Source organism: Euleptes europaea, chromosome 8 (genome assembly GCF_029931775.1).
Source record: "Euleptes europaea isolate rEulEur1 chromosome 8, rEulEur1.hap1, whole genome shotgun sequence".
In the NCBI taxonomy this organism is placed as follows: Eukaryota; Metazoa; Chordata; class Lepidosauria; order Squamata; family Sphaerodactylidae; genus Euleptes; species Euleptes europaea.
The window spans coordinates 69,771,921-69,786,139 of NC_079319.1; the positions used below are offsets into that span (position 1 = coordinate 69,771,921).

Here is a 14,219-nt window from a genome sequence, read left to right on the forward strand (position 1 = left end):
ATTCCAAGCCACAGAAATGGAGCCCATCAAAATATTAACAAGAATATGCCAACAAATATGGAAAACAAAACAATGGCCGTCAGACTGGAAGCTGTCAATCTACATTCCAATTCCAAACAAATGAGATGTCAAAGACTGCGGCAACTATCGGAACCATCACATTAATTTATCATGCAAGTAAAGTGATGCTCAAAATCTTACAACAAAGACTATTACCATATATGGAATGAGAAATGCCAGTTTTCAAACTGGATTCAGAAAAGGAAGAGGTACTAGAGATCATATTGAAAATATTACTGTCATGGAAGTTAAAGAGTGTAAAGGAATAATCAATTGTAATAGTTGTTTGGGAATCCTCAACTGATTTAGTTTGTTCCAAAGCCTTGTGTGGGAGATATTATCAATGACCATTTTAAGATCCATAAAAGCAGTAAATAATTTCATAATGGGAATTTAACGGGAAAATATTCTACTTCATGGAATGGGACAAGAATGCCCTATATTGGCTTAACTATTTGCTATATCATTAGAACGTTTGGCCAGATGTTCACCAAAATGACAAAATATATAGTGTTTGTGTCCAGGAACTGTTCTTTAAAATAAATGTATATGCTAATGACATAGTTATGTACCTGACAGAGTCAACAGACTCTAGCCTTTCCTTTCTTTTTCTTTTTCAAGCTCCCATGACTCAAAGGTCTTGAGCAGTAAATGGGGAGCCTTTAATTCTTTAAGGAAAATATGGTGGAGAGATACTTGGTATGGGGCTGCCAGCATCCAACAGGGAGCGAGAGGGAAAGCATTGAGAGCTGAACGCAGCTTGTTGAAAGGGGCGGGTGAGATATTGAATGCATGGGAAGTGAATCTGCCTGACAAGAAGACGTATAAGAAGAATAGAGGTGGGAAAGGAAAGAAGTGGGAAAGGAAAGAAGTGGAAAGAAGGGATACATACTGTTCTTGTTCTGTAGCTTTGAGCAGGAGCACCAACGATGTGAGGTAGCATGATGGCAAAAACCAGTCTGGGGAGAACTTTACTACAAAATTTGCTAGTCTGGAAGCTGGCCTAAATAACCCTTCAATCTTGGGTCCCATAGTTGTGGAGGGTCAAATATGACCTTACCAGGAATGGCTGTAGAAGCTAATTGGCTTCTCTCTCTCTCTCTCTCTCTCTCTCTCTCTCTCTCTCTCTCTCTCTCTCTCTCTCTCTCTCTCTCTCTCTGTGTGTGTGTGTGTGTGTGTGTGTGTGTGTGAGAGAGAGAGAGAGAGAGAGAGAGAGAGAAAGAAAGAAAGAAAGAGAAGTAAGTTGCTAAGTTACAACAAATATGGCTGGTAAGTTATATTTGGGTTTGTGGTTATATGCTATGCAGCCAAGGCTCTGGTCTGTAAGAAATTTCTACGTTAATTTAAATCTGAAAGGATTTCTGAGTTCAGGCCATGACATGTAGATCAAAGCACACCGTATCATATTAGTCAAGATAGTGAGATCAAGAGAGATTGCACAAACAGTAGGCATAATGGTGACTCTTGGTTACTGGCACTGTTTAATAAGTTACATTTATATGGGTAACCTTTGGTTTACGGCATATGAGGAACACCCATTACTTCCCAACTTTCTGCAGGTGGCATGCATCCAGGATGTGATAGAAAGTCTGCATAGACTTATTAGACCCATGGATTATTATCCCTTCCTTCTTATTCATGTGGGAACAAATGATACTGCCTGGCATAGCCCCAAAAAATATTTTTATAGTTGCTTCCGGATGACAACCTTGCCATTTGCAACTTCTTTGGGCAGTTATAGAAGCAAACAGTTTTTTAGCAGCAAATCGTTAGTCTTTACAGTTTTCCATAGTTGCTGTAAGACTCTGCATGCCTGCACGGCATCGTACTGTGGTACTTTATAAATTCCTGATTCCAAGATTATGCTACAACATAGTTTGTAAAAGGAATCAAAATTACAGGACACAGCAGAATACGTTGACAATCTCAATTTATTTGTTCGGGTTTTTTGCTGGAAATTAAACATAATTTCTGGTATCAAAGTGCTCTTGGCTTCTTTTCTGATTCATCATGGAAAAAAGGTAAGATTTCTCTATTACTGGTTATTTGACAAGTATCTATAATTTCAGTCTTTGCAAGGAATATGAATGGCAATAAGATCAACAAAATTATATTGTGTTATTGTTTCCAAGTATAGAAAGTTATGAAGTGTAATTAAGGAGCAGAAAGAACTTTCACAACTTCTCTTCTGTAGTATCTTACTAAAAGACTATTTTCTACATCGCTTCCAGCCGTAAATCCTCAAATAGAAATAATAATGCTAATAACCATTCTTAGGAGGAAAAGAAGCTAGCTATAAATCATGCCTTATTTTATTATCTAAAATATTGGTAAGAGCTCAAAAGATTTTCAGATTGAGGACTCAGGGCCGGACATGGTATGATGGACAAGGAGCTAGAGAATAAGCATTTATGTATTTGTTTTAGTAAAGAATATAGTGTGAGTCCAGACTAATAAGAAATGCATTAACTGATATAGAACGTCTTAGCTCCGCTCTGTTTGTTATTTGAGGAGGAGCTTGTTGTGTATATGAAGTTTAAGGCGTGTGTGATGTGTATGAATTGTATGTGTTCTATAAAAAACAATAACATTTTATTTTTTTAAAAAAGTTGCAGACAACTTTTGGTGTCCCTGTAGGGTTTTCAAGGCAATAGATGAGCAAAGGTGATTTTCCATTGCCAGCCTTTGCGCAGTAACCCTGGACTTCCTTGGTGGTTTCCCATCCAAGAACTAACCAGGGCTGATTCTGCTTAGTTTCCAAGTTCGGGCTAGCCTGGGCCATCCAGCTCAGGGTCTCCTATGGATACTTTTAAGTTATATGAAAGAAGCAGCAGCAGCCAGCCATTGATTTCTTCTGTTTTCACCCTTAATCCCCCTCCCCATTTTACATGTTGACAGGACAGATGTGAATAAACAAATGTGGCTAGGCGGGCCCAAGTACTTTGACCCTGGTTCATAATTCTAAAACAGCACACCAAAAACCATCCAGGAAAGTGAGTTAGCTGAGACAGTTGAAGTACACATAGGGAAAGTTTAACAATTTATTCCCTTTCATATCCGTACCCAGGAAAACCCACTTATCCATTCTTTCTCCCAGCAGAATCTCTTAAACAATACAAAGTAATAACTCGAAACTCATAGTACTTTGTTACTATTCTAAACGTCATCAATCATCTTCTTACTTTACCTATGCTATTATATTACTTAATCTTCAACTAATACCTATATCAGTATTTCCATTTTGTAAAACTTAACCTACTAAGAATATAGTAATCAAATTGGTTTTTTATAACACTACAACTCATATTTACCTCTAACAACATCTCTCATAACGTTAACATATTTTATCTAGCAAATCTATCAAAAAACAATTGCCATCTCTGCTTGTAATCATCAATCTGATTTCTTCAAAGCAAATTTATTAGTCTAGACATGGTTGCATACTCATGCATTTTTGTAATCCATTCTGATAGCTGTGGTATTTTTTTAGCTTTCCAGTATGTCGCAAACAAAATCCTTGCCACCATTGTCATATATTGAAAAAGTTCTTTATGAGTAGATTGTATCTGAGTTGGAATTATCCCGAGCAGCTTATACTTAGCATTTAAGTCAAAATTAGTATGCAGCATGCCCTAAATTTCATTGTGTATCAGCTTCCAATATTTCTGGGCCTTTTTGCACATCCACCATTAGTGAAAAAAAGTTCCTTCAACTTCCGAACACTTCCAACAGTTTGCATGACTAGACTTGTACATCTTCTGCTGATCTTTTGGTGCTAAATACCATCTGTAAAACATCTTGTACCAATTCTCTCTTACTGCTTGTGACATTGAAAATTTTAAATCAGTCATCCAAAAAAAAAAAAAGAGTTGAAGTACTGAAGAGCCAGCGTGGTGTAGTGGTTAAGAGTAGTGGTTTGGAGTGGTGGAGTCTGATCTGGAGAATGGGGTTTGATTCCTCACTCCTCCACATGAGCGGGCGGATGCTAATCTGGTGAACTGGATTTGCTTCCCCACTCCTACACACGAAGCCAGCTGGGTGACCTTGGGCAAGTCATGCTCTCTCAGCCTCACCCACCTCACAGGGTGTCTGTTGTGGGGAGGGGAAGGGAAGGTGCTTGTAAGCTGGTTTGAGTCTGCCTTAAGTAGTAGAGAAAGTCGGCATATAAAAACCAACTCTTCTTCTTCTTCTTCTTTTTAATGAGCTTTGCCTTTGTGAAAAACTGTCATTAGTTCACCATAATATATCTATCATATGATGGATTTTCAAAACTTTTTAAGGACCTTTGTTAAGTCATTAAATTTGATGAGCATCGAGCATTAACTAGTCCTAAAGACAGTGTACTATTTGTACATGACATATGTCATGTAATGAGAATGCCATGTGAAACGTATGATTTGACACATGATTCATTTTAGATAGAAGTCTGTAAGACACCGCTGCCATATCTGAAATAATGTTAATGTATATTTATGTCCACATTTTATATTATATACTTCTATATTATTAATTTCTATTAGTTTTTATGACTTAGGGCTGATTTTCCATGAACACTAGTTAGGTATATATATGTGTAACCTTCAACTATGAACATGGATGGTCTAACAGCAGGAATGTAATATGTTCTAAAAACTAGCCAACTTATGACAACCCCATAGGGTTTTCAAAGCAAGAGATGTTCAGAGACAGTTTGCCATTCAGTGGACTCTGGAGAACTGGGTTCGATTCCCCATTCCTCCACATGAAGGCTGCTGGGTGACCTTGGGCCAGTCACAGTTCTCTCAGAACTCCCTCAACACACGCAAAGAGTGGGTTGCCATAAGTTGGCTGTGACTTGATGGCATACACACACACACACACAAACTAGCCCTCTTCAATGGTCTTGCGTGCATGCGTGCGTGTATAAAGTGCTGTCAAGTTGCAGCTGACTTATAATGATTCCTCATCGGATTTTCAAGGCAAGAGACATTCAGAGGTGGTTTGCCACTGACTGCCTCTGTATAGCACTCCTAGACTTCAATGAAGGTCTTCCACACAAGTGCTAACCAGGACCAACCCTGCTTAACTTCTAAGATCTGATGAGATCAGGCTAGCCTGGCCCATCCAGTTCTTACCAATGACCAATATATCTTGCTGACCAGGAAGGCTGATGGGCTATGTCTGATCTACAACATAAAAGATCTACTTCAAGAGTAAACTGCCATTGCCTCATGTTCACAGGACCAATTCATGCCACCACTTTTGTATGTGCTATCATCTGTATAAGGTCATAATTTTATTTGTGTGTGTACATGATGATCTGGAATTCTGAATATAAGTGTAAGGATTTGAAAATTATTGACTCAAGAACTTGGGTCCAGACAAGACTGAAGGACTGCTTGTTGGTGATAAAGCTGAATTTGGATCAAGTTTATGTCTAGTTCTTGACAAGACTGCACTCTATTAAAGGATCAGGCTGGAAGACTGAGAATGCTCCTGGACCTGGGCATGTTGCTTGGGAGAAGTAAGTTACAGAACTGTCTATGAAAGTGTTTTCATTCACCATCTCTGAGGAAGATCTGCCACAGCTTACTTCAGGTCACCTCACTGTATGGCCAATTCTGCCACTTATTCCCTGCTAATTATGTTTAATATATTACATAGTTTAACCAAGTGCACCTGAAACCTAATTAGAACAGACTCGTGACTCAGTGTATTGTGGTACCTGCTGACTGACTTGAATTGTGAACTAGGAAGTTTGAAGTTTGGTTGGAAAAGTACCCTGAAACCTGAAATTCACAGTAGAACTCCATTACATTTGTGCCATAGCTAACCATTCTTCTTTGCTGTTTTCCAAATGTTGAAGACATGAAAATATGAAGACAGTATTGGCCTAACGTATTAAAGATTTGAAAAGGTAGTATAGTATGTGGAAGCTAAGGGCATGAGCTAGCACATCCCAAATACAAGTCTTATCACAGTCATTAACCCAATGGATGGCCTTAGTCAATATGTCACTTCTCAGCTTTATCCTTGAGCAGCAATATGGGGCAATACTGACTTCTTTTACACATGTTGTATAGTAACATTTTGGGGTTATTGCTACAATTTCCAACCTCCGCTCACAGCTGTCCTTGAATTGAGGCAATTCATCTTTCCCTTTTGGCTTCCAGAGTCTTGTTAAAGATAATCTAATCTGGTAGGCTTTGGTGATTTTATTATCTGATAAGATATGGCTGTTTTTACTTACTGTTGGACTTTTGCTGGGTGCTTCTAGATCAAAGGTTCTTATGGTTTGCTTGCAGAAAGCTTTTCATGGCAACAAAACAATGCTATACAGCCAACGTGGATGTAGTCAAACATATGTGGCTTAGAAACAGAAGAAAGTGATTTTGGTTAATGTTCCCCCATTATCAAAATGGGTACAGCGTGTATGGATATGCTAGACATTCCAAACAGATTCTGTAAGAGGGGACGATGTCTGCCTTATGCAAGAAATCCTTGTTATTTTGAAGACTACTCTCAGATCCTGAATGCGATCCCCCAACAGTGGTAGCAGGGGGCTGTACATGTGCTCTGCCCTCATGCAACCACCCAGCATTAGCAGCAGAAAGCAAGAGTTTGCATGCTCCAGCTCTTAGCTGGCCAGGATTGTCTGATATGGAATGGCTAGATAGGTGAGGGGTGGTGCTAGATAGTATTATTGGAGCAGAGGTTACTTTTTGACACAAGGCCATTAATTTTGCCACATAGAAACAATTTATTAGACAAAATAACCCCAAAGTTGTTTTCTTTTTCTGTTTATTAAGAGAAAATGAGAATATAACAATAAAAGAAAATGGAAATATAACCTTATTAAAATACACATGCTACAAATTCTTGAAAATAAACTAAAACTGTGCTGCTAATATAACTAAAATATCCATACCAGTGAACCAAACAATACACTATTTATCTAAAATCCCAAAGTTGTTTTCTGTCTGAGCAACACCTCTGGGATAGTTGTATTATACCATTATCTCTTATTGTTCACCCCTTGGTTTCAAACAGTGTGGAACAAACAAGCAAAATACTGCTATCTCTCACTCCTTCTGAGGTTGCTGTCCTTGGAGAAGGAATACATTTCTTAAGAAACAAAAAAGATGGAAAGAATTATATCGTGTACAAGGATAATGGTGTGCTACGTGCATGTAAGAACTTGTGTAAACACCAAGGAGGATTGTTCATTAAGGATATTGAAGACCTAACAGGAAGGTAAGGCTGGTTTTGCTTTTTCATCCCTACCAACCTCTGCAATGAATTATAGTACCTGGAGAATAATGAGTCCTTCTCAGTGGTTGAAGGGCCATCAGTGGCCTTCAAGCCCACAGGGGAGGGACTGTGGCTCAATGGAAGAGTCTCTGTTTTGCCTGCAGAAGGTCCCCGGTTCAACCACCAGCATCTTCAGTTTAAGAGGACCAGGCAGTAGGTGATGTTAAAGACCTCGGCATGAGACCCTGGAGAGCCGCTGACAGGCTGAGTAGACAATACTGACCTGGATGGACTGATGGTCTGATTTGGTATAAGGCAGCTTCATGTGTATCCATAGGGGGCAAGAAAAGCTTCATCTCTTAAGAATCCCACATAGAGGTACACACGTGTCTCAGTTAGGATGACCAACAAGATCCTTGTTTCCCAGTGGACCAAGTGCTGTTGTGGGTACCCACTCCCTGCTAGCCTTCGAGGACTGCTGTCTATCAATGAAAAACAAAAGGGATACTTTGGGTTTATCCCCGCAGGCACTGTTGAAAAGCGGGTATGAACGTGGAAAAGATATTATTCGACAGAGGGTAAAAGACATGGAGCAGCAAACAGACCTCTCTGGAGCCACAAATTTTAAATGTCAGCCGAGCATTAAATATGTGGTTGCCCCGGTAGCCTATTTAAATAAAGTAGAATTCAACAACAGCAGAAGGGCATTTACCTTGGCAAGGTGCGCGGCACTTCCTTCTGCCGTGCTGGCAGGGAGATTCAAAAAGATCCCATACGCAGAAAGATTATGTTTATGCTCGATGGGGGAGGTGGAAACTACAGAGCACATGCTTCTGAGATGTCCATATTACAAGGAGGCCAGATCAAAATATCTCCAGCCAGGGTTACTTGGATTTCTTGATGAATCTGATGCGGCTAAACTGGAATATCTGTTGTCTGATAGAAACCACTAGGTATCCAAACAAGTAGCTAGATTCTGTCTTGGGATATGTAAGACACGAGGAAACGATATTAAAGCTGATGCAGAGTTCTAAACCCATTTGACTAATGTTTATTTTCTGTTATATTGAACTATTGTTGTTTTAGTGATGTTTTCACTTTGTAATACTGGTCAATGACCACAATAAATTATACTACTACTACTACTACTACTACTATAAAACAAAAGGGAAATAGCTGTTTATTGGGAAATTGTTCAAATCCTTCGCCACCTTGTTCATGAACAAATCCATTAAAAATGTTTTCTTTACTTGCTAAAGTCCAACATACTGCTCATCAGACGCAACCAGAAATCAATTCAAAAGAAATGTGTTAAACAATATCTTCTAAAATGTAAAATTATTTTTATAAAAATAAGTTTGCACAGTGGGTTATCAATAAAAACCTATATATAGTACTATGTTCTTTTTAAAATCTTCTTTAAAACCCCACTATTCTATAGAAGGTTACTTCTGCAAAAGTGGGACTCTTCCGTATACATTATTGTAAAGGAACAAGGGAACAAGATTCCAACAACTAAAAAATCTAACTAGTCATTAAAGATCTTTGTCATTATAAGTGTTGCATTTATACTCCCCTGTAAGATTCCTTGTAGTCTTCCCTATACGTAGCTTTTTGTATGAGCACTCAATAGTATAAATAGCATTATTGCTATTATATGTTGTAAAACACCTGCATTTAAATTCACACAAGTCCCTTAAAGCACTGTGCAGTCCTTTTTCTACTATAGATAAACTCATGAAAGTTTGAAATGCAAGTGTATTGGGCTGGAGAGCCAGTGTGGTGTAGTGGTTAAGAGCAGTGGTTAAGAGTGGTGGACTCTAATTTGGAGAACCAGGTTTGATTCCCCACTCGACCACATGAGCGGCGGACTCTAATATGGTGTACTGGGTTGGTTTCCCCACTCCTACACATGGAGCCATCTGGGTGACCTTGGGCTAGTCACAGTTCTCTCCGAACTCTCTCAGCCCCACCTACCTCACAGAGTGTCTGTTGTGGGGAAGGGAAGGGAAGGGAAGGTGATTGTAAGCCGGTGGAGTCTGATCTGGAGAACGGGGTTTAATTCCCCACTCCTCCACATGAGCGGCGGATGCTAATCTGGTGAACTGGATTTGTTTCCCCACTCCTACACACGAAGCCAGCTGGGTGACCTTGGGCAAGTCATGCTCTCTCAGCCTCACCCACCTCACAGGGTGTCTGTTGTGGGGAGGGGAAGGGAAGGTGCTTGTAAGCTGGTTTGAGTCTGCCTTAAGTGGTAGAGAAAGTCGGCATATAAAAACCAACTCTTCTTCTTTGTAAAAAAAAGATGATTCTGAAGCTGCGTATATATGGTTTTGTATACTGGTCAAGCAGGAAGGTTGGTTTATAATCCCATTTCAACCTTCTTTCACTTTATAAAACATGATGAATGATTTCACTTTAATAACATCTCTTTCTATCATCTACATGGATATAAGGAAATGTTTTCTTAGGTATTTGTTTCTGATGAGGAAAATGCCCACAGAGTGTTTTCTGATTTTTAAAAACATATGGGTTCTAGAATCTTCACTGTATGGACTTTTTGCGCTCATTCCTGAGCCTGGGGGCCGAAGGGGCTTAGGAGGCATCCAGCCCTTTATGCCGGCATAGTGCCAGTTGCAGCAGCCTCCCAGGACTGGCGCGGCAGTGCGGCCCATGGACTCGGGCTTGGCCTCCCACTGGCAAGTGCTCGTGCTGGGATCCTGGGAAGTGTTCCAGGGGATGGGGCTGCTGGTAAGCTGCCTCCTAACTCCTTCCAGCCTGGGAATGCCCCCCTTTGAAACAGCGGTGCTGTGCCAGGTTTTTCCAGAAGAAGCAGAAGAAGAAGAGTTGGTTTTTATATGATGACTTTCTCTACCACTTAACGGAGAATCAAAGCGGCTCACAATCACCTTCCCTTCCCCTCCCCACAACAGACACCCTGTGAGGTAGGTGAAGCTGAGAGAGTGTGACTCGCCAATGTCACCTAGCTGGCTTCGTGTGTAGGAGTGGGGAATCAAACCCAGTTCACCAGATTAGCGTCCGCCACTCATGTGGAGGAGAGGGGAATCAAATCCAGTTCTCCAGATAAGACTCCACCGCTCCAAACCACCACTCTTAACCACTACACCCCACTAGCTGTTTTCTATGGGGCTTTCCCACCCACCCCCAACATTTTAAAAATTTACCTTTTTAAAATGGGATTTAAGCCTTGTAATGGCTGGGAAACTGCCGCTTCAGCCACGACCTCCCCGGCTGCTTCAAGGCTCAGAAATGAGCTGCCCGGCTCTTGGGATTAAAGTTAGGAATGACCTGTTGCTATAAAGGCTTTTTATTAATGGCTTGTTATTTTATATAATTTTCAATATAATGTGGGAAAGTGCCAACTGAACTCCTCACAATCTGGAATTATTAAAATATTTCTACAGTTCTCTGTTAAGCTCTGCCTTTACTTCCCACTGACTTTGGAGATTTTTAAAAAATTAATGTATATAATATGTGTATACTATATTTCATCTATATAACATTGTAGATGGTTGGGGGGGGTCTTCTTTGCATGTTCTGATGTTTTGCAGGAACCTAGGCCTTTCCCCATTATTTAAGCTGGAGTTGGGAAATTTTTTGGGCCCAAGGGTCACATCTGGATCTCTACAAACCAGTTCCTACATTTCCTGCAAGTCTCCAGTTCCTGAGCCTGTTTTCTGGAGCTGGTCATCCCAGGCTGGCCAGGGCTGGCCAGGGCTGGATCTAGGGGGTGAGGGGGAGCAGTGTCAAAAGACTGACTAGTGTAATTATTCATAGACAATAGATCGATAAGATAATGTAAAAGTGTAGTTATTCGTTAACAATATGCATAGAGGTCAATATAATTTATTCTATAATTTTAAAAAGTTATTGATTAGATATGTATATTATATATGTTGATTAAAAAATTGTATATAATATATGTGGATGTAATTTTGTACTTTTGCTCCTCTTAAAAAATAAACAAGCATAGATCCAGCCCTGAGGCTAGCTGCTGTGTTCCAGTCTCCAGATTTGCACTCAGTGCATGCTCAGCTTTCACACACTGACACATCAAGCATTGGCCAACCTTGGGATTTCAGTTGAGTGACAAGCACTGCAGTCCTCAATATTAATAATAATGAAATTTCAGCATTACCAATTCTGGCACATGCACAGTGTCATCTGTGTCTTTGTCTTTAAACGTAGGTGTGTGCGTTGCACCAAGCATAACTGGAAACTGGATGTGAGCACTATGAAATACGTGAATCCTCCAGACAGCTTCTGTCAAGATGAATTAGGTAAACAGACCTTTTGTCATCACCGTTTATTAAGGTGTATTATTTTGTCGATGTTCCACCCTTAGCAGCATTTTATAAAGGCAGAACCTGGGAATGGATTCCTTCACACAAATAAAGAGGCTTTTCACTTGGATCCTCCCCACAGTTCACTGGAAAAGGATACATGATCCTATAAACAAGACTCATGAATCAGCTGTGAGACAGTGGAGAGCACTAGAGTAGTACAGCATCCATTTCCTTATTTTGGTCTTCTTTTCTTTGTGTTATATCCTCTCTTTTGCCTAATGGTGTCTTCTTCTTTGTGCATGTTATCCCCCCTTGGGCTTCTTGTGTGTGTGTGTGTGTTTATATTCCCCATCCCCCTTCCTTCTGTGTGTGTATGTGTGCTTGGCTCTGCCTCCCATGGCAGCCATGTTGTAGCAGTACCTGCCACCATGCCTCAAAATTTCAAAGGTACCCACAGGCGCAAAAAAAGGTTGAGGATGCCACAAGATTCTTCCTTATTTAAAGAGCAATCTCATCCATATGATGAGACATTTTGCCAAGGTTCTATCTTGTCCTGCTTGAGGATCTGAGAGGAAAATCCAATCAGATGCAGAAAAAGAAAGTCCCATTAATGATGGATGGGAACCAAAAATACAGGACTTAATTGGGAATGCCTACATAAACAACATTTCCAATTTAAGATGAATCATAGGAATATTTTTAAATTTATAATATATAATTGGTCAACTCTCTGTCCAATGGCATTCTAGGAGACATAGAATAATTAATGTTACTACAGAAAAATGCAGTTCCTGGTTTGTGATCTGTCTCTAGAAATTCTTTGTTAAAATGCATGATGTGGTAGCACTTTCAAGAACATTTCTAAAACAATGAGGATTTTCTTTTGAGTAATTTTATAAATATATCCTTGGTAATGGCACAGCATTGTTAGTCTTCAAGAATATTCAATTTCAGTAGAGGGAAGTCTGAAGGCAGACATATCACACGATTTCAAGTAATCTATAATATATACTGCCAGGCTCCAAATATGGATTTACATAGTTTACTGTAGTCAGTTACTACAGTAACTGTAGTACTACAGTAACTGACAGGGAATAGCAGCTAGTCCAGGTTAAATATTTATCCTGATCTTTATGAATTTCATGACTGAAATGACCCCCCTAGTTAAACTAAGATCTAAGGTGTCAGCAGTTACATTACAAGATAATAGGTTACCTTTTGATTGTTTAAGATATTGCGTGTTAATATGATGAATGGTACCACCCTTGGGACAGGGTTGTGGCAATATAGAAATGGGAATCTCTGAGTCAAGATCAACAAGATGACAAAGCATGAAAATAATACAACCAAAGGGTCTGATTTAGGACAATGTTTAGAATGATGTGTTTCCTTCTGCACTCCTTTAATATGCCTCCAAGGCTCCTTTTCAGGTATCAGTCATTCAAGGGGGATACTGGGATTTAAACAGACAACAATCCTGAAACATTTGGGTTGTTACCAGCTATTGTCCTAATCTAGAGGTGGTACTCCTCTGCTCAAAAGCACACCAGAAAGGGTTTCCCATTCATTTCAGTGGAGTGCGCAACTCAACATGTAAAAAGGGATGGGTACATGAGATTAATTTCACTGATGAAGCATAGTGTCTTCTAACAATATGAAAGTGGTAACACCCCCAAAGCTGCCATAGTAGAATGTTTCCCAATTCCTTGAAAAGGAAGTTACAAGGGCAGCACGATCCAGATTTAGCTTCCTTTGGAAGAGAGAGTAGTGGAGACATGGCATTTTTGTAATATTTGCATTGTCTACTAATGTACAGAGCACAGGTACAGAGCAAAGAGGGGTTTGTATGGATCAGCAGAAAGATTACATTACATCAGATCTTGGGGAGGGGGATTCTGCATCCCCAAGGTGATTCAGCAGACTCACAGATGCCATCTCCTTTCTATAGCTTTTATCGCACCATGAACTTACCACAAATTATCGTGTTTGATCTGTGTGGTTTGGCTGTGAAGTCTAAATTTCTGTCCGCATGTCACCTCCTTTCTCACTGTATTGAATGCTTCACCTGTCTGCACTTTCCCCTGGGGAGCATCATGCCATTCACGATGTCGGGGAAGCGCGACATGCTCCCCCCTCTCCCCCCCTTCTTTTTCTTCATGCCAGCAGCAGCTCTTCCTGGCGACTGGTCCTCTGCGGCCCCACTAAGATAGTCAGAATTATGTTCATTAAGTGTTGTCACAGTTTAAAAGCACAGATACATTGGGACGAGCCAGCAGAGTGAGAAGCAGGGTGCGCGCACGTATTTGCCCACGCTGCATTTCTGTTAAGCCCAAGCAAGGAACTCTCTCTTCTCTGCCACCCCCTCGTTTGAAGTCTGCTGAGTCCAAAGGAAATCATAATAGAACTCATGCAACCCCACACAAAGGAAAGGGGGGCTAATGCAATGATCCAACACTCCTTTGTTCTTTTGCTAGTTGGGAAAAAATAAAAAATGCAGAGGAAAACAATAATGAGAGGGGGAAGGGGAGGGAAAATTGGGAAGGGGTGATGCAATGGTTGTGTTTAAGGATGTGGGCAGATACATTAATACATATATAAAATGACCACACCCTAGGGAAACTT

General features: G+C 40.2%; 1 protein-coding gene across 1 annotated transcript in view; it reads left to right on the forward strand.

Annotated features, from left to right (window-relative positions):
• The first annotated feature begins 9,963 nt into the window (after positions 1 to 9,963).
• The window catches only part of LOC130482141 (cytidine monophosphate-N-acetylneuraminic acid hydroxylase-like), a 29,667-nt gene continuing 25,411 nt past the window's right edge, over positions 9,964 to 14,219 (forward strand). Inside the window, exon 1 of the mRNA XM_056854956.1 lies at positions 9,964 to 10,041. Coding sequence (XP_056710934.1) covers positions 9,964 to 10,041 — 78 coding nt within the window. The remainder of the gene's footprint in view (positions 10,042 to 14,219) is intronic.